Raw genomic sequence first — 21,058 nt, forward strand, 5'->3', positions numbered from 1 at the left:
TGTTTTCAGAGAATAAACTGTTTCAAGTCCTAGTACTCAAACACTGAGAACTGATTTTGCTGTCCAGAACTTGTTGGAGTGGACATGCTTATGAAACCTGCCTTTCTGCTTTCTGAAAGATTTCTCATATTACTTCCTTGCTTGAGCTACTTTTCTGCTACTTCAAGGAGATGGCAGGCTTTGACCAGCTCTGATCTCCTAAAGAAACCTTTATCTTCTTTGTATGCACTGCAGAAAATAGAATATAATTTTGTTGTACAAATGTCCAGTTTGCCAAGTCCTGTATGCTTAGCTTGTCATCAGGAAGGAAGGGATGATAAACTGCCTCTAAGTTATGGAGCCCAGCCATGAGTCAGATGATGGTGGCTGTTTGGGTGACAAGCAGGAGAAAATTCATTTGGCTCCAGGAGTCAATGTTTCCTCCCTTTACACAGGGAGGGGTTTGGAAGCTTGAAGTGGCTCTCAGCCACCTATCCTGTTAAACTTCTTGGCATTAGCAAGTTTACTCCTGCAGCAGTATAGTACCAGATACAAGGCTTTTTAAACCTTTGAGAGTGAGAAAAGAGTAAGGCAAATATCAACCCCAAGAGGAGCTTTTTGACTAAATGTCAATGTCATGTTAACAGTAGAAAGCAAATTTGTTCCTGTGGATGAGAGAAAAAGACAACTGAATCTTTTTCCCCTTTTCCACTGGGGCATCCAGCCACAGCCAAAGGAAGCTTAAGCTTTAATTTCCTACTCAGCGTCATCATCCATAGTATCTGAAGGTTGCTGTTAGCCTAGTGACAGAGGATGGGTTACCTGATGTTTGCTTTATTAGAAATCTCAGAAGAGAGAATTCAGCAGGCAAGTAGCTGTTTTTATGATGGTCTTAACAGTGAGCTGATTAACCAACATTGCTTGTGATGCAGGGGCCAGCAATGCACCCTGGAAGTGAAAGTAAAGATCCTAGAGGGTACTGATAATGCTGTGAATTTCTCCTGCCTGGAGAATCCATTTAATTCAACTGTATCAGTAGCACGGTATTTTTGTATGTCAAGTGTATGACTTACTGACATGAACTCATTTAATTGCAAACACTTTGAAATAAAGAGTCTTATCCGTGTTGCTTATCTTTCTGACATGTCATGGTAACCTAAACTAGGTACTGCAAGTGCAGCATGAGGTAGTTGTAGGTCCAGTTTGGTTTTTAATCTGATACAGTAACAATAAACCAAGCAAAAGTATTTAACTTATCAAATACAAATGCCATACATAGAACTCAGTGAACATATAAATCTCTTCCATCCTCCCCTGCTATGAAAGGGGCAGAGAGTCCTACCCAGGAGCTGGAAAGTTGGTTCAGATTCCTTATGGATCCAGGGCACTCCGGATATCACTCAGGCGAGCAAGCAGGGCCTGCACATGCTGCCTCTCTGTGAGCTGTGCTTTGGTCAGAGTGTTGATCCTCACCTGCAGCTGGAAGGGAAGACAACTGCATAAGCTGTTTGTACAGCAACACAGCATTTGGTCTTTTTGACAGGATGAGCTTCTCTATCAGCTGTTGTATTATCCCACCTGAGAACCATCCAGTGACTGTCCCTTGGGAACAGCCTGGATTCAGAGGTAGCAAGGCACAGGTGTATGAACCTGGGCCTGAGCACTGCAGGTGGTAAGTCTGGGACAGCTATGCTGTCCTGACAAATTGCAGGAAAAAAAAAGATGTTAAGACTGAATCTACTGGAGCTTGATACATAGCTTGAAAATAGCTGTAGAAAGGTCTGTTGGAGTCATGTTTCTGAACAAATAGGAAGAAGCATCTGCACAGCAGCCTCTTCTGCTCCTCACCCCACTCCTGACTACAACGTTCCCTTCTCCTGGCATTTTACTAACAGCTTACTCTACAGTTCCTCACCAGCTACCATCAGCCTTTATGCTAGCACAGTGATAATGACTTCAGTAACTTCAGTTTGATTGCTGTGTACACACCTGACCCAGTTCTTCCTGAATTCCTTGCACTCTGTCTTGGTCTCCTGATTTCATGCTCATTTCCAGCCACTGCTGTAGGATATGTGCCTGCTGCTGACAGGACCTGATAAAATGGATTAGAAGGATTCTTAACCCAATTAAGAGCTCAACAGTCTAAGCCAACTTAAGACTTGCAATTGATACTTGCAATAGGACCCAATTTTTGTCTCAAAATCAGTGAATGGTAAAACTTTTCAAAAAACAGTGATGGAAAGCACAGGAATCTGTCTGAAAACTGTCATCTCCATCTCCTACTTCTAGTCCATGACTTCCTCCTTTCCTGACAGTTGAATCCCCCCCCAAGCCCCACTTTCTTTTAAGCATTTTTGTAAATGTTTTCTTGTTCTAACAGAGCAGTTGTCAAATATTAGCCGTATTTATTTTTTTAATGGACAGTTGGAAAAATTCAGTCCTCACTCGATAAAAGACCTGAAAGCAACATTTCAGCTGCTCTGCCCACTTAACCTGTGCTGCCTTCAGGTTACACCAGTGATGCCTCACATGCTTCTCCAATAGCTGCCAAAGGTGTAAGTAATTAAACCACTGGCTGACTACAGAAGAAATTGTGCATATATACCTCTTCCACCCAGAGGGGACTCAAAAGGCGAAAATAAACATCTCTACAACTTCTCTCTGTTTCATTCACAACTCTATTGTGAACAGACTGATTATTTTCAGAGTAAATACACACAAAAATTGCAATTTTGAGTTGACGGCATGAAGAGTGGCTAAAGGGGCTCTGCAGCATACCTGAGTTCCTGCTTCCTGCTGTAGTAGTACTGCATCTGCAGTTGGATTTGTCGGAGTTCAACTTCCAGCTCTCCCTGCAACATCGTTTCTTCTCTGGAAATGTGCTCCCTTCCTTTCCCTTCTGCTGAATGGAAGATAAAAGGTACAAGCAATGAGAGTTGAACACACTTTCACTGCTGCCTCTCATCAAAGAAAGGTTAGTAGATAGGAAACGTGGAATCCTCCCAAGGCCTTTTCACATGTTTGGTCGCCCTGTGACATGTACCTGTTCACCCAGAAGATCAGGTACAGTGAGAGAGCAGGAGTACTGACACCTGTACAAACTCTGAAGACTCAGTTTGAACACACACAAAAAATAAATACTCTAGTGAATGGTTTAGGTACAACTAACACTGTTTTGGCCTATTCAGGATTTAGTGTTTTACATCTAGTCTAGAAGTAATTAAGTAGTCCAAGTCTAGTCCTGCAGAACATAAATTTCATGCCCTTATGTCATTAAAAACACCAAAATGAGAGGTGGTTAGACACCATCCTGTCCCCTTTCCACCCACACTGTCAGTACAGGGAAGTCTCAGGAGAGCTTAACTCTTCCCTCCTGAAGCGAGTTCTGTACACACAAGTGCCCCAGCACTTGAGCATGTTCTTGCTAAAAGAGTCCAACCCCAAGCAGTTCCCACCCTTCAGTCCCTGAAACAAGGCTTTAGCCCTCTGTACAGCAACAGATTCTGCAGAATCCACAAAACTGTGTAATCATCCCAAAAAGAAACTGATATCCTTTACCTCCTGACACTACCATACCAGACTGCCTTATGCCTTGTACATTTAGTGGATTGTATACACTAGAGGAGGATGTGCAAGTGCTACAGTTTAGCTCTGAGGACCTACCTGCAGTTTGCTGACTCCGTTTTCCCATGAAGTCTTCAGGTGACAGCAAATGTGGCTGCAAATTTGGTTGCAACTTTTTCTCCACAGAGTTCTGTTGAGGATCTTGGGAATGGGCTTCCTTCTGAGCATTCCCAGGATGACCTTCTCTCTACAAGGTCAGAATGGTATTAGGTTTTTCCTCAAAGGGTTTTCTTGAGTAAGCCCTACAAGTAGGATGCAGCAGACCTGCATTAAGCCCTACTCCTATTCTGACAACCCCTGTACTCACTGATCCTCTCATAAAATACCACAGAAGAGCTTAGAAAAAGAGCTCTTTCATTTCTAGCATGGAGCTATTTCACCAAGATTATCACCTTCCATTCTGTGTGGAACAAAGGAGGTTAAAATGTAAGCAACCTACTTGCAGGTAAAGTTAATTTCAATTTTTGAGCCTCTCAGACATAGCCACTGGTCCTAAACTGAGTTTCTCTTAAATCTCTGTAATCTGGTTGGCAAACCAGTAACTGAACTGCTCTGAACTCTGAAGGGGCAGCATCCCTCAAATCGATTGTTTAGAAAAGCATCTGGCTAGGGAGACCACCAGGAAAAAAGAAATTAATTACAGTACAACACACACGTGGACTGCTTCAGACTGGGGGTAAACAGCTCTTGGCATTCAGAGGCACTTCATTTGGTCAGTTTTAAAGATGACAGCTAGGACAGGGAAAGAACAGCTCAGCATCCAGCTGGGCTGTTCAGAAGAGCCACGGGAAAATCCAGCAATAAGTAACATACCTGCTGACAGCTGCCCAGAACACACACTAATTGCTCCTTCAGCAAGACACTCACCATTCCTGATCCTGCTTTCACTCGGGGCATGAAAGATGCAGGAGACATCAGCTCAGGCCTCGGCCCAGCACAGGGCACACTGTGTGTCCACAGTGGTACAGAGGGGAGAGCAGCAGGTGTCAGGGGTGGTTGGCAGTGAGTGGCATTGCCCAGCTGAGATAGACGTGTACAGGTACTTTCTTCCGTGTGAGGTGTCAGCATTAAGCTCCCAATCTGTGCAGAACGTTTGTTCCCAGGTGTTTGCTGAAAAGGCACCTCTGACCTGGAAAGGAAGCAGGATGAAGTCTCTGTACATTGCTACCTGTTGGTCTTGTCTTTGCAGTCAGTGCAAAAAAAAAGGAGACTCTTGTAATTCCCTTGCATCCAGCTTTCCAGTTAGCTGCTTCACTATGCCCACTGTAAGTCACCCTCTTGTTCTTTCATTTTAAAAACAGACTTTCTACCTAGTAAAAGGAGGTCCCAGCAGTTCCTTGCTTTCTAGAGATTCCAGAAGGAAGTCAGGCCTCTGTGGTGGTAACCTTGCTTGTTGAATAGCATTTCTGAAAAGAAAAACATGATAAAGAATGTCCCAGATTCATTATTAAACTGGCAGAATCTGGAATTGCAGCCACAGAAACAGTCCTATTCCACAACTCATCTCTGCTCTGCAACACTCCCCTTGCATACAAAAATAATTCCTGAAGATTAAATTTCAACCTGTCCTAATGTGAATATCTGGTTCACCATGTGAATGGTTATGCCAACACAAGGAGTGATAGAAGGGACAAAACTTATCGGGCAGAAACATTTCTTTTGGCAGCATATACTAGCTTAAAGGAACATGAAACTACCACCTTATTTTTCTGTAAGGCTTCTGTCCTGGACTGAGAAGCTTCATGGAAGATTCCTCTTTGCAAATGCCCCATGATCAGTAGGAATTTTTAAAGGAATAGCTTCCCCGTGGGGAAAGAAAGGAGCAAGAACAAAGCTCAGCTTCTGTCCAGCCAGGATCTTGATGTTAGCATTTCATCAGACCTTATACATGACTTCAGTGAAAAGAAACAAGAGCTTCAGTGACAGCTCTAGGCCATTTGGGCAAAATAATGTTATGATGGCCAAAGTCCCTTCACAGATATCTTTCAAATGTTTTTCTGTGTAACTGTTCAATGACAAATGACAAACACTTCATGAATTCAGTTGTATCCTGAGAAATGCAGACTGGAAGGTCTACAGCTGAACTGATCCTACCTGATATGCAAGTATAAAGTCACAAATCCCTTCACTCAGTGTGGGCTGATGTTTGCATTATACAGCAGCTCTTGTATAACTCTGCACCACCAGCTACAGGGTCAGAGAAAGAGTTAAAGAAACTGCATGGAACTAACAGTCATCAGTGTAATGACTTGGAAACACAAAAATGGAGACATAGACAGACAGACTACATATGACAGAAAAACAGGGGAGGGACTAGAACTTTACACTCACAGATCACTGAGAACTGAGCCCACATCAGCAGAGTGAAATGGTAGATGTCTGCATTTTGAAGGCCATGACTCTTCCTCTGATGAATGTCCTCTTGTCTCAGGGCTGCCTTTTTCCATTTGCATCTTCAGAGATGGCAGAAAAGAACAAGGGTTATTTAATTTCTTGGAAAGAGCCTTCTGTTTCCACAACATAGCACAACAATACACTGACTGGTGAAGGTTGTAGGCTGCCTGCCAACACAAAGAATAGCAGAGCATCTGAGGGCCAAGAGCAGGAAGCAACAGCACATCACCCAGGGAGGACACCTCAGCATGAAACTGAGATTTCTGATGGACTCACAGCCATACCAGCTCTCTAAGCTGGATGACCAGGTCCACTGTGGTAACATTTGGGTAAGGACAATTAAGTGGGTACTTCTGCAACCAGGCAACCTGCACATTAGCAAATAGGACAACTGGTGTCCTGAAAACCTGGAAGTGCTGGGAAAGCTGCCCAGCAAGAGAGTAATCAACACAGGCATACCTATCTTCCTTTTCACACACAGGGCTGGGTTGATACTCACAGGCAGAAGTGACACAAGCTCACATTTGACAGTACAAGCAGTGCTAAAGCTAAGACAGGATCAGATACAGCCTCTAATGCTTCATTCTAGCACAGAATTTAGGGACCAGACCCTAGCCACATCAAAGGTTTCATCCAGAAATATGTCTATGGCAGAAATGGGCCAGTTTTGAAACAGTTTCATTATGGTTCACAGTTAGCAACACAAGTCTGAAGTGCTCCAGTCTCAGCTGAACAACATGCTTTGAACCACAGGCAAAAGTGCATGTGGGATTCAAAGAACAGCCAAGATGTAGGGCTCCAAAGCACATACATACACACACACAAAAATGCACCACCACACACAGAGATCTGAGCAGCCCAGTTCTGGATGTGTCTTGTTTCTCTCACTTTCAGCTGGTGCTGGGCTTGGAGCTGTTCCTGCAACTGTTTGATGCCAGTGGTGTTTCTTAAGGCCCAGGTTACACCTTCTCTCAGAGAAGTCATGTGGTCAACGCCTGTGAATTTTTCAACACCATCTTTCTCTTCCTGTTGCTCCTTAGCAAATCTGAGCCAAGCATCAAATACCTACAACATGAACAGAGAGCTGAAGTGTTACACAGACAGGTTCCCGGCCAGGGACTCCCCCTGCAGACAGGAACACTCTCCCTTACACTGGATCGGAATAGGCAGAGCTGCAGCAACAACAGGACAGTGCCACAAGGACAAAGGGACAGGGATTGAAGTCAGCTGAGGCTGGATGGGGAGAAACATGGGTACATTTTTTAATCGGCTAAGATGATTTAGGGACAGTTTTCCAGCATTCCAAAATAATATATAGCACCCCAAAGACAAAAGGTAACAGATATCCAGTGTGGATTCTGCTGACTGCAGTTAAATCTACACATGATCTGCACATCTGCAAACTCAACTTGCCTGTCCCTGCCCTGCACACCCCCTTACCTTTCTCTGCACTGTAAGGGACCAGTGCCACAATGCTTGCACTGTCTTCCTCTTTTCCCATTGCTGCTCCAACAGCTATTGGGGGGAAAAAAATGTACACAAACCAGGTTAGGAGTTTACATATCCCACACCAGGAACACCAGCCAAAGTGTTAACCAAAGAGGAAGAAGCAGAAAAATCTACACAGTTCACCCAGTCTGTGGCAAGGTATCTCTTGTGCTAGTGGAACCAGAAAGTCCTGAAAATGTTTAAATAAGTTTTTCTGGTCCTTGTGTAAATGGAGCATGAAGAAGGGAAAAGGATTAGCAAGAAGCTAGGGGAAAATTCCTCACCCGTGTCTTCCAGCAGGAGAAGGAAGCAGAGCAAAGTCTACGAGTCATTAGGTGATCCCCCAGCCCCTGCAGCAGCTGTAAGGCAACCAAAACAGTGAGTCACTTGCAGACAAACCCCATTTATCTGAGCCAATTGCTACTAGAGCAGAATAGCTACCAAACATCCTTTATCATCGCCCTTTGCCCTGTTGAGGCCACTCTCAACACCTAAGTGCCTTATGGTATAACCCCATTTGCAGACATCTCTGAGCACAGCAAGGACTTCATTCAGAGTAAAAGATCCCACCCATGGCAAGCTCAGCTCACCATCTCTTGTAAGTCCATTAGTTCTATCAGTTTCTTCAAGCAAGACAGAGGAGTGTCATGCTCCTCCTCAGCCAGGACTGCCATTCCCTTCACCACGGGACACAGCTTGCTCCTCTACACCCATAACCTCCCACAGGCTGGGGAGGTTACTGATCCTTCTCACCATTTTCCTGAGGCACTGCTGATGATACTTTTTCCATTTCACCAGGTACTTCCGGAGCAGATGCTGCTGGTGGTGCTGTACTGCCCTGTGGTGCTGAGCCCTCAGCATCAGAGACTCTCTAGTTAACTCTTTCCAGTGAAGAAACAGAGTCTCTAAACGCACTGTTAGGAGAAGACAAATTAACTCATGTACCAAAACGAGACAATCTCAGGGTATCAAGTGATCAGCTACTCTTCCAGACTATTTCAGCAATACTTAACATGGACAATACTCAGCACTGACAATGTTCAGCATCAGGAAGGATTGTGAAACACTTCAGGTAACAGACAGTGAGCTGTGACTCACAAGTCTTCCCTGCTGCCACTGACATGCTCTATACTTTTAGGAAATCATTTGCCCTCTGTGCTTCAGAGTCCTCGTGTCAAGAACATGCTTGTAGAGTTTGAGGGTCTTTGAGTAAGAATTACTAGAGAAAGACTGAAGCAGTAATTGATAGGATTACTTGCACTGCCCTCAAAACAGATGTCTGAGCTTCTCAAAATTAGCAATGGAAAATTCATTTGAAAGAGGAAGTGTTACCATCCCTTATATAGATAAGGGACCAACAGAGAAGCAGAAGCTGCCCAAGCAGCCTTCAGCAGATCAGAGGAGCCCCAAGCCACTCTCCATTCAATGGGGACATCCTGTGTAAGCTAACAGACCATCCAGTAACTTCAGCTGCACAGATGACACAGACTGCCCTTGGTTCATACACAGATAACGAGGTCTCTTGAGAGTTCAGTATCTCCACCAGCTCACCAATATCCAAATGTTTTCTGGCCTCCGTAAGAGCTGTCACCTTCTGCTGGCGGTGACACACTCGCAGCCAGGCAGTGTGTCTCCACTGGAGCAACACCTAAAGATACAATGCAAACAGGAGATGGGATACAGCAATGGAAGGGGAAGCAATGTACTCCCCATTGCTGGCACCATAACCATTTCCATCTCATTTTTCACATAAGGCTCAGCAAGTCTGCAAGTTTGCTACAAATACAATGCAGCACTATTGCAGAGGGTCCCCCTGGCATTTTTCAAGGCATTCTTCTTTTCCATCTACCTGTCCTCCTGCCCACACTCCACCTCCAACCCTAGGTAATATTGCTATGCTCTATCATACTACTGGTTTCCCCTTCCCTCTAGGAAATGGGGAGAAATACAGAAAGAGGAAAAACTATGAGCTCACTCAGACAAGTTTCAGAGAGGCCTGTAAAAATGAGATTCCCACTTTTTAGACATTTCTTAGTAGTGGCTCACAGATTAAGTTTTTGGTCCTTCTAATTGCATTACCTAATCCCTGCCTAAACCAGCACTGTACTGAGACTGTGGTGCCTGCTGTACAGACCTCACCTTTGATAGGACTGCTCTCCTGTAGTGCTCATCTGCCTGAGTAGTGGCCTCAGCTTCATGTACAAGAGCAAGGGCATTTTCTCTCCAGGTACGTAGAAACTGCCTGAAGAAAATAACATATAAAAATAAACAAAAACCATTAAGAATGATTCTCATTTGTTCATCTGGCTTACAAGGAGTAGGAAGGGAACACACAAGGGAACCAAAACCAGCTGCCTCTATAAACTCAGTCATGCAGATCAACTTCTGCCCCTCCAGGCCTCTGCTGAAGACAAGGCAGTGCAAAACAGAACACTGAAATTCAGCAGCTTCCGCTGAGCCAGTCAGGCTCTGCTAGTGACTCGAGTTGTATAGCATTAAAACAAATCAGGTAGCTAAAACTAAAGCAATTACAGGCAATCTAAAGTGATATTATCTTTAATTGTTATCCTCACTGTAATGAAAGACAGCCTCTACATCTTCCAGGCTGTTTAATACCCCAACAGTCAGAATCCACATGCTGCAGGGAACAATACAGTTTGCTGCCTGCTGTCTCTCACGGGACTAAACAGATTTTTAAAAAGCTCAAGCAGAACAGATAGCAAACAGGAAGAGGTTGATTTCTTTTAGCCAGATGCTCTGCCTGGAAATAGCAATGCATGGCAGAGTCAACCCCCAGCACTAATCACTCAAAAAGTGACAAGGGTGGCAGTGAAAGAGTCACTTGTCTGCAGTGCAGTCCCTGCTCTCAGGCAGCACAAGGAAAGGCTTACCGCAGCAACACTCTGCTGTGCTGCTTCTCCTTTTCAGCCACTTGGGACAGAATGCACTCTACATTTTGCTGGTAACTCTGCAAGAAAAGCAGTGAGAGGTAAAATTTCCTTCAAATGCCAACACCTCTGAGGAAAGAAGACATCTAGAAACTCTTAGTAGCAGCTCAGGAGAGCAGTAGTGGCAGTAGAGTACAAGGAAAAAAACCCCAAACCCAGAAGAAACCCAGCAAATTTAGAGCCACTGAAATAAAATGCTGCTTTTCAGTGTTGAGCAGTCACTACACTCTAGTTATTGCTAGCTATGACATAACCTTCACCAAAGCTACATTACCCTTGGTTCTTTTGCTCCATAAAGCAATGCTAGAGCTTATACAGCCCTATCTATGACAGCCTCCATTCTGCTTTGCACACTTGGTGTGTACATGCCAGGAGTGAAATAGTGTGGCAGCTCTTCAGTCCTCATTGAAACACTTAAGCACACACAGACAAGTGCCTGAAAGAAAAGCACATTCCCTCCTACCTTCCAGGCTGCCAAGGTCTTGCCCAGCAACGTGTGCTGATAGTGCAGATCTGCTTGCACCAACTTCCTCCATTTCTCACGCTGATGTTCCACGTACTATGAGGAGGAATTGGGACAAAACCAAAAGGTATGTACACAGGGAGTAGGGAAAACAGGCAGTGGGAGACAGAAGAGGGAAAAGGACCATTTACAGTCTTCAGGGAAACATCAGTCCTTTATTGTGCTGAAACAGGTTTTCACTCAAACTGCTGCTGCACTCTGCCATTCCCCCAAAAGGCCGAGCTGAGGTGCTTTTGTTCTGCCCTTTGTAGGAATCCTCTTGAAGACTGATGCAATTCACTCCAGTTAACAGGTCTGGACCGACATACTAGCACCAACTCTAGAATTTCTCACAGATTCTCAAGACATACTGCAAGGCACATTTGGTACATCACATCATGGTGAAGAAAAGGCCCAGTATAAAAGTACCCTGTGACAGGATCTGCTATGACCTGTACACAAGTACAGGCCATACACAGTGGCCTTGCTGCAAACTGCTCACTTAACTAAAGTTTTGAGGAGGACACACACAGTACAGACCAGGGACAATTTCATCACACTAACTCTGGTTACATTACCAGGTGCATCTAAATCATATTCTCACCATACCTAAACATGTGAACACAAGTCAAAGAATTCCCTCTCCTCCCTACACAATTCCTGATCTGCCCACAATGAACTGGTTTTATCCACATGGAAAGGGAGAAGAGCTTAGGAATGACCAATATTTAAAATAAACAATTGAATTTCTAGGCATATGGGTGCAAGCAATCTGAACAGAGCAAAAAGGATTCAAGCTCTTCCCCATCTGTTAACTCTCTCACCTCCCTCCACTTGTTCCAAGTCTGCTGCAGACACTTTGAACAGTGAAATCTTGAGGCTTGTGTCTCCTTGAGCCTCCTATAAGAAAAATAATTATTTCTCCTACAGTGCAATCCATGCTGCTGAGTCCTTCTAGCACAGACTTAAGTAGACAAATTAGTAGACTCCAAAGCCCAAATAAGGAGTCAGCATCATCGTGAATTCGATGCTGTTCGTCAAAAGTAGGCACCACAGGGCCAATCCAGATCATTCTGCATTTACAAAACAAAACATCTTCTTACTCCGTTTTTCTCTCCTGAGCACTTTGTTTCCACAGACAGAAGGCCTTTAGCAGCAGTAGGTTACTGTAGTGATCTCCTGCATGAACCAAGGCCTCTTGCTCCTCCAAACAGGCAGCTGTTCTTCTGCGCCAGGAGCACCAGAAACAATGCAACAGTTGCCTTTCAAAATGAAGCACAGCCTAAAGTGGAAAGAAGGTGGCAATGAATTCATCACAGGGCAGGTACAAACCACAGAAGACAACTCCTCAAGTTAAAGATGACATGCAGATTGAACAGCAATGGACACTCCATCAGAGCCCTTTGCTGTGAGGTTATGTGAATGTGTTCTACAGGTACCTCTGTGCATGTGGATGGAGGAACTGTTACCAGAAACCAATGGCCAAAGAGATATATAGCATGGGAAAGACTCCCACGAACTGATAAACTCCAGAAACCAGCCCGATGGAGTTTACAAGAGCTGATAATCTCACACCATATCTGCACGAGGACACCCACACACATTACCATCAACATGGAGCTGTGTAACACACATACACATAACACATAAAAGGCCACAGTGGCTGCTCCATACAAAGACTCCAGAATTACATATACGCCTTAGGAAATCAAGGACACCTTAAGGAACTTCATGGACACCTACCTAGAAGGAAGCAGCTTGTCTGTACAACCCTCCACTTCTTAAATAGGCTGGGGTTGGGCCCTTTTTTACTGTTTTCACAAAGTAACTATGACACAGACAGTGTGAGTTTCCCGACTTGATTCCCCCACCAGGGAAAAAAGAGTTTACAACACTCAAGTCCATCTCATGCTAACTCATGTTCACAGACACTGGCTAAGAAATCATCCCATTTCCTAAGCAGGGCCAGGTAAGAGAGTTACATTTACCCTCTTCTCTTCCATTCTGTATTCCTGCAGCTTGCAGGCCTTCAGCAGCCATGTGTCAAACATCTGTCGCATCAACACCCTCCTGCAGGCAAAAAGGGACAATGTCAGCACAGGAGATAATTCTTTCAGAAAACACATTGATTTTATCAATGTCAAACAACCAATCCATCTGCAACTTAAACAGCTACTTATTCTTCAAGTCATGCAAGCCTACTTTAGAAACCAGGCAGTGGATAGATCATTACTCTGATACAGTCCAGCTCTTAAATCTAAACAAGCCTCAGAGCTAGGCTTAATCAATCTCCCTCTCACATTCCACAGAGAAGCAGGAGATAGAAATCATTCATTACTCATAGAAGATATCTGAGCAATTAGCATCAAGATGGTCATGGCCCAGACTTTTAAAGAGAACCAAAGGCCACAAATCCCATATCTGTACAAGTTTACATTAATATTTCTCTGTGTACCTATAACGGGCATGAGCCACTGATGTTAAGACCTGCTGCTCTTCTTCCTCCTTCTCTTCCAAACGGGACTTCCAACGGTTCCAGAACTTCTGCAGCACCTGAAACAAAACAAGACAAAAAAACTCCATAGATATTGAGGGAGGAGAAGAATGAAAAGAAAGAAGTTATTAAAGTCCTACTGAAACTGCATACTGCAATGGTTGCCTCCTGCACTGCTTCATATACCAAACCTGGTTTATGCTATAGTTTTTCTGCTAAAAGAAAAAAAAAAAAATCACAATAAATGTAGAGAACCAAAAAACTAAAATACCATATCTAAGACTGATAGTTGACTAGCACAGGAGATTTTATGTGGCTGCTAGTATTTAGAAACAAAGCAACTGTTGTAATAAAAAAGTACTTTGTAGGTCCAAGTGGAAGCCAACAGGACAGCTCAAGAAAAACTGACACAAGAACAAAAGCCAAACTCACTGTAACTTGATGCTGTTGGTGTGACAGATTTTTTCTCAGCTGCTGAAGACGAGTGTTCATGACATTCTGCCAAAGACCCTTAAACCCAAGTTTCTGTAACAACAAGAAGCATTCACAACTTTCACATAATCCAAATCAGGTAAGTTTAGAACTGGCTGCCCCTTACAGACAATTTGTGTTGGATACTATTCCTTGAAGTTGCTAAGACTCATGACCCTGTCAGTACAGCCAGGCATCTATGTCCTCTCACAAATTGTCACTTCTCCAGCTAAACTAAAATTCCCTTTCACTTTCTCAGGGGTTTACTGAGAGACATCTAACACCCTACTCAGCTATCAACACCACTACCCAAATCCTCCCCCAGTCTAACACCTCCTTCAGTTCAGGACTCATAACTTTCTCCTTACCAAAATACAGAACATCCAAATCCCTTTTAGGTCTCTGCACAAGGTCTTTTGGTCTACAATCCCACAATATCTTGACTGAGGGGTGAACATGGTAAACAGCATTAAGAGAGCAGCCTGCTTTGAAGTGCTCTTATAATCACCAATGTTTTCACTTCATGATCCAAACTGGTTTATTGCTATTCTTTTGATAATTGGTACTGATCCACCCTTGAAAATAATTCGCTTCCAAACAAGCTGGAGGCTTGCTTGTGCCCACCTTTCAGACAGCCTTCAAGGATTTTTTTTTTCTTGGGAAAAAAAAAAAAAGGGCAAAAGAGTCCCCCAACAAGACACTCAACTACTTGCATATGCAATAAGCTATCTCTGGACTTACATGAAAAGCAGCTTGTTTGCATTACTGCAGAGGAGAAATAATTCTGGTAGCAAAACAGTGTAAAGAAAAAAGAAAAAAATCAAAGGGAAAATGGTGGAATGGCCAGGGAGCAGGTAGCCCAATACCCTCAAGATTAATCTGCTGCTTCACTAGTTGGAAGAATAACTGTTCTGGAGAGCAGCACAGTTTCTCCATTTGGATTCAACTGGCAGATTCCAGAATAGTTGAAACTTAGACACCTGATGCCCAGTCCAAACTCACCATGGCAGAAAACGGTGCATCTCCAACTTAACACCCACACCCCACTGTCAGCACTACAGGGACACTCCACAGCCCCTTCCACCTGACACCTAACAGTGCTCTTACCAACAGGTGATGCCTGTAGTGCTCTTCAGCCAACTCACAGTGCTGAGTCTCCTCCGCACACAGGACATCTGTTACTGAGTTAAAGGAGCTTTTACACAGAAACATCCATCCTGATACACACATAACCTCCTCCCACAGAGGGGCACTACATCTCCATCTAAATTTGCTTCAATATTTGAATTTCCAGCACTGTTTTCTGCAGAAGTTTTGATTACAGTCAGGTTTTTAGATTTTGCTGGCTTATTACAACAGGTTTCTGATTCACTCTTAAGGAATTCCTGCACAACCATAAATTATCTTCTTCAGCCTCTTAGCTGTCAACATGCTAACATCCTGTAATTGCAACAGGTTAATTAATTGTTAGTAGGGCCTTACATACAGCTTTCTAATCATAACATCTTTGTGTCACCCATGCTACCGCACAACATTCCAGCTTATTAACTGGATCTTTCCCCTGCGGGAACACTTTTAACCTGTCCATGCTAGGGACTAAATACAGATTGGATACAGTGCTTCCACTGTGCAAAGACTCTCCATAAGGCAATCCTTGCTGCTAGTTTTCCCATGCCCCTTTGGTGAGCCTGCATTCTTCTCCTGCATTCCCACGCCAGGCGCCAGTCAGAGAAACACCGCCGGAGCATCCTGCTTTGGTGATACCCTTGGGCCAGCTCTAGAAAACAAACACAAGTTACTCATGCCTTGTTCTGTCCTAGACTCATTTGCATCAGATGAGACCATAGCATTTAAGCCCCTGGTCCTGAAGTGACAGAAGCTCACTGAAAAATGGTGATAAGAATTCACATTGACACTCAGCAATGGACTACATTCCTTCTATTGCTGGCAAAGGCAGTTTGAAAGCAGTAACCTACTGAACTGACTTAAGAAGGGGAAGTTAACACACTGCATCACTTGTTCAGCATATACAAGCTTGCTTACATTTCAGCATACTCCTGTTACTACCTCCTAGATATCCAAGCTGGATTCTTTTCTACTACCACCAGTCAACAGGAAATTCACACAAACACCTGAACTCATTCCAGTGAATTCAAGGGAAGAGACAAAAGAACTGGTATAATAATCTTTACCACCCTGTATGAGTTTTGATTTGTCTGATTATCAAGAAAAGCCACACACAGATTGCCTGGTCAAAGCCCTGAATACATCTTTCTCACAGATATTCCAGTCAGAATGTAATATACAATGTGCAAGTTTTCATCAAGGGAACTGAAACTATTTTCCTTTAAATCACATGGAAAGCAGGTGATCTTCCTGACAGTTCAGTATATAACCTTAGCTAGCCAGGCCTGTCACAGTGTACAGTCCAAGTTGCATCTCATCATCTGTTGAGCAGAAATACTGCAACAACTTCTAGAACAGAAATAAGCATCACTTTGTCATCAGGTGATGAGCTCTGTTCTGTCCTAACTCACCATTTTCACTCACCATTCTGAAGTTTCTTTACTTTGTGGAGCTTTAAGTATCCCAGCCATGCTTCCATGCACCTCTTCAATTCCCAGTGCTGATGGTGAGTTACTGCCCTGGTCTCCTTCTGGCTGTACAAATACAGCTCTCGCCACTGCAGCCAAGCCTGACAGAACAATTGAGGAGTGAAGGCAGTAAGGGGAAAAAACAGACCAGATCAGGGAAACAGAACAAAGCAGAGAAGAGGAAGAACACACAGGCAATAGGAAATTCCATATAACTTCTAAAGGTGAAAACCATGAGCAATGAGGTTCCTCCCCATAAGGGGGGAAAATCCCCAACCAAAGCCAAAGGTATGTTAGCATGGAAAGGATAAAGACAAAAAATGTCAATATCAAAATTTTCTTCCCTTTCTCTTTTAATACTTTTGCACTTTTTTTCCCATTAAAAGACCAAAATATACTTTCTGGACAATAGGCTCTCTTTCATAGTATTTCCATATAAAAGAGAATCACATCATGAGACACAGTAAGATTTCTTGAGTCATGAGTTTCTCTCCTCAGTAGAATACTGCCCTCAAACAGGCAGTGTTGCCATCTCACAGTGCAGGCCAAACTACATACCATCACCTGCTTTTAATGAAATGGACAAAAAGTCACAGTTCCAGTGAAAGAAAGAAAGAAACTCCTGCTGATTTCACTTCAGTCAAGATGACCAGTTTTCTGAAGGAGCAGCCTCTCAAGGACATGAAATGGTGGCTTGTATTTTCTTACTTTGAAACAGAGTTAAACATGCCCACAAGAATTCAGTAGGGTGTAAGAAATGGTGTGTTAAAGAAGCAAGGGGCTGTCAAACAACTGAGCAGTGCTATCTCACCTCCTAGTGGGACAGTGGATTGGACTTTTGTGGAGTTCAGCATTCCAGAGCTGGATGCAACTATCCTTCGCTGCCCTGCTCAAAATGCCACAGCTGCAAACTCGCACACCTGTTTACTTTCACCTCTTATCTACCTGTGCTTAGTTTCTCTGGTGGAGAGAACTCTTTCACCATTATCAAGCATTGTACAAGACAGCATAATTCCTTCAGACAGTCCACTTCCTAGCAAACACACAACATGGATCCAGTTTGTTTTGTCTAGATTTCATGTAAAGATGTTTTCTCTTTAAAAGAATTGTTTTTACCTTCTTCATAGAATCATAAGAGCATCACAAGTTGGAGGGGACCTATAAGGATCAAGTCCAACTCCCTGTTTCCCTGGGAAGCCTTTTCCAGGGACTGACCACCAGTCAGGTCCTTTTCCTAAGGTCCAATCTGAACTTGCCCTGACACAGCTTCATTCCATTTGCTTATGTCCTGATAAGTTACTCTGTCAGAAGTACTGCAATTCACAAAGCAAATGAGTATAAGGCCTATTTTTCATTCATCTGCATCATTTTCACACACGTGTGCAACCCAAACATTAGAAATAGTAGAAGTTGAAGCTCATGGGACTCACTCGAAACTGCAGGCTCTGGGCCCAATGCTGCAGAGCCACAATATTCATTTTACGTCCAATGCAGTTCTGGTAGTGTTGTCTTCTCCATATTGCCCATGAAATGCTGCCAAAACAATATTACAGACATGTTCAAACACAGGTGCCATAATCTGGTGCAAGAAATCACCTTCCTCTCACTGCAAAAATATATGAACAACAATCTTTTCATAGAACCACAGAATGGTTTGGGTTGGAAGGGACCTTAAAGCTCATCTCAATCCAACCCCCTGCCATGGGCAGGGACACCTTCCACTAGAGCAGGTTGCTCAGAGCCCCACCCAACCTGATCTTGAACACTTACACGAATGAGGTGACAACTTCTCAGGGTAATCTGTGCCAGTGCCTTGCCACCTTCACAGCAAAGAGTTTCTTCCCAATATCCAATGTAAATCTACCCTCCTTCAGCTTAAAGCCATTCCCCCTTGTCCTGCATCCCTTTGCATGAAGTCCCTCTCCAGTCTTCCTGTAGGCTCCCATCAGGTATTGGAAGGTCTCCCTTAAATCCACAGTCTATGGCTGTGTCAGAAGAACTCACTCACACACACCAAAAAGTAACAAAATAAAATTCAAAAGCTGAACATGGACAAAGTCACTTCAGGAAAAGTTAACCCAGGTAAAAAGCCATGGCCTTATGGTCAGAGCCTCTCTGCCATCCTTACCACAAACAGATTCTTTCCCTGAATGCCAGTGCCACAGTCTGCATCTCACGTTTTGTCCTTTGAACATCAACATAAACCAGCCAGCACTGCCAGGTCTTGAGCAGCTTTTTCTTCTTTGCTGTGCACAACAGAAAAATGACAACATCCTGAGTTCATGCAAGAATCTGGCATGTTTCAACCACTCCATCACACCTTTGGTCGCCGACTCCTGTCCCTTCAACCCGCAGTGACACCTCGTGGGAAACCCTGAAACGACATCAACTCTCACCGTGGCCGCGGGTGTGACACTGACAGCGCTCAGAAACGCTGACAGCACGATGACATTGCTCAGAGCAGCGTGAAATATCCACAGTGGCAGCGCTTTGTCCTCAGTGCTTACAGGGTCTATCACTGTAGGGCAATGTTCAGCGTAACGACCTTACTGGGTAAGAATTACAGGATTTTCTTTGGTTCATTTCAAAAAAAGAAGTTCATCAGGTTCATCAGTGGCTTTTCAAGAGTTATTCTCCAGTACAAGCAGAGAAATCAACCAGAAACAAGTCAAGTTTATTTAGCAGGCTGGTCACGCAGCTAAAAACAGAAGTGGTGTCACGAATTCCAGTTTACCACTTTCTGCAGTGCACTGCACTTTGCTCTCACAGTAGTCTGGTTTGTCAGAACTCACACTATGGAAGCAAAGTTCTCTGGAAAAAACATCATTGATTGTCTGTCACTTCACACTGACACACAAAAAAACCTCCAAACTTTTTCTTAAGATTTCCTTGTGAATCAACCTATCTGAAAACTGGTCACCTTTCTCTATTTTTGAGTAAGCAATACACAGCTTCTGCTGTAAGTACTCTGGCCTCACTCAGTAGGAATGAAGTCTAGATAGCATAACAGTTTGTGTCCAAAGGTTCCAGTCTCTAGGATACCCTGAGGCAATGTTCATGTGCAAAGACATCAGTTAACTTGTTTTGCAGAGCAGAACAGAATAAAACCACAGTATCATCTTTAAACAAGGGTCATCCTCCCTTTCAGCGAAACATATTCCCTGAAACCCAAGACAGTTGTAACCAGCATGGACAACTCCAAGACAGATCCACTGCAGAGCAAAGAATCTACACAATCAGACAAGGGGCACTTCAAAAAGCTTTGGCTTCTTTCCAGTTGTAAGACACAAGCTGGAAGGAACAGTGAATACAGATAAAATATGTGCAGTTAATACCACAGGGAATTATTATCTAATTCCTATAGCCACAGCTGGTAGAGAATTCCAATAACACATTCTATCAAAAAATATCTATTTGAACACATATTGTGATTAAGTTAAAAAAAAAAAAAAAAAAAGAACAACAAAAACCCAACCAAGCCACCCCCTCAGAAACAACCAGTGCAATTCAGAGCAGATGGAGAGGCCCTTAAGCTTATTCACTGCCATCCCTAGATAACTCTGTAGTACCTCACATGGAATTCCCCTGCCAGCCTCAGCCAGCCATCTGCACCTGGAAGCACTGCACTGCCCTGGGGTGGGGGAGCTCAGGGTGCAAACAGGCACAGGGCACAGAGATTCTGGGTAAGTATTTCCCGTGGAAACTCCCATCTCAGTGTCCCCAAATAAAAATAGTTACCATCACTTCACTTACCATGAGACTCTGCAACACAGTATTTGTTCCTCTTTTCTTGCTGCTGGCATACATAGGCTCTCCAAGCCCTGAATACCAACTTGTGCAGTAAATGCCTGAAAAATGAGAACAGTGCCATTCGGTGAAACAGCTACCAATGCCTACAAGCAGGATTCTTTCAAGTTCAGCTGCACTCTAAAGATACATTGAAAATGAAACTTGGATTCATCCTAAGACAACTGCAACAAAGAGACAGGGTAAGAAAAACATGGAAATAAGCAATGAAGACACAGCTCTTGGCCTAGAGGTACTGTGCATGTACGCTGTTTACTAGCATTAATGACTCCTTCAGGACCTAAGGAAAGTTTCTCATGCACACACAAATGGGAAGTAATTTCACAAACCTGTCATGACTGTCTGCTCTGAGGCTGAGCTTCCTTTCTCTGCAAACAATCCAACACTCCTTCCACTCTCCAAAAGTTTTTGCAAGAATCTTCAGGTCATAAAAGCATCTAAACAGTTGAAAGATTTGGACATAGGAAACTTCATGCAGCTTTCCAGAGTGACCACAAATCATTTTTAATGAAGATTACACTACCTCTTCTCCAGTCTTGCCTGATTAGCCTAACGACATCTAATTGCATTTCAACCCACTCCCCTACTGTGGCACTTTACTCCAAGACTCTGTGAAGTATGACAAAAAGCAATCAGCTTCCTGACTGTAAATACCTCAGATAAAGGCAAGGAATTAAAGACAGATGCTGTTGACTTGTCAAATATTAGAGACTTCAGATCTACAAACAACATGCACCTTTATCCCCAGTTGTGTGTT

The 21,058-nt window shown here is 43.6% G+C and overlaps 1 protein-coding gene across 1 annotated transcript; it reads right to left on the minus strand.

Annotated features, from left to right (window-relative positions):
* Positions 1–1,350: 1,350 nt before the first annotated feature.
* SFI1 (Sfi1 homolog, spindle assembly associated (yeast)) lies at positions 1,351–20,738 on the minus strand (the record flags this gene model as incomplete). Its single annotated transcript, XM_009084095.1, has 27 exons — positions 1,351–1,458; positions 1,969–2,071; positions 2,758–2,881; positions 3,643–3,790; positions 4,471–4,732; positions 4,914–5,009; positions 5,935–6,164; positions 6,886–7,062; positions 7,438–7,512; positions 7,770–7,844; positions 8,239–8,399; positions 9,037–9,133; positions 9,625–9,727; positions 10,377–10,453; positions 10,897–10,992; positions 11,760–11,835; positions 12,039–12,217; positions 12,924–13,005; positions 13,391–13,488; positions 13,862–13,954; positions 15,008–15,075; positions 15,516–15,677; positions 16,451–16,595; positions 17,925–18,027; positions 18,623–18,740; positions 20,248–20,342; positions 20,631–20,738. Coding segments are annotated over 27 exons (3,259 nt in total), but the record flags the coding sequence as incomplete, so codon positions are not given.
* Positions 20,739–21,058: the final 320 nt, after the last annotated feature.

The sequence above is a fragment of the Acanthisitta chloris genome, unplaced genomic scaffold, assembly GCF_000695815.1.
Source record: "Acanthisitta chloris isolate BGI_N310 unplaced genomic scaffold, ASM69581v1 scaffold28461, whole genome shotgun sequence".
In the NCBI taxonomy this organism is placed as follows: domain Eukaryota; kingdom Metazoa; phylum Chordata; class Aves; order Passeriformes; family Acanthisittidae; genus Acanthisitta; species Acanthisitta chloris.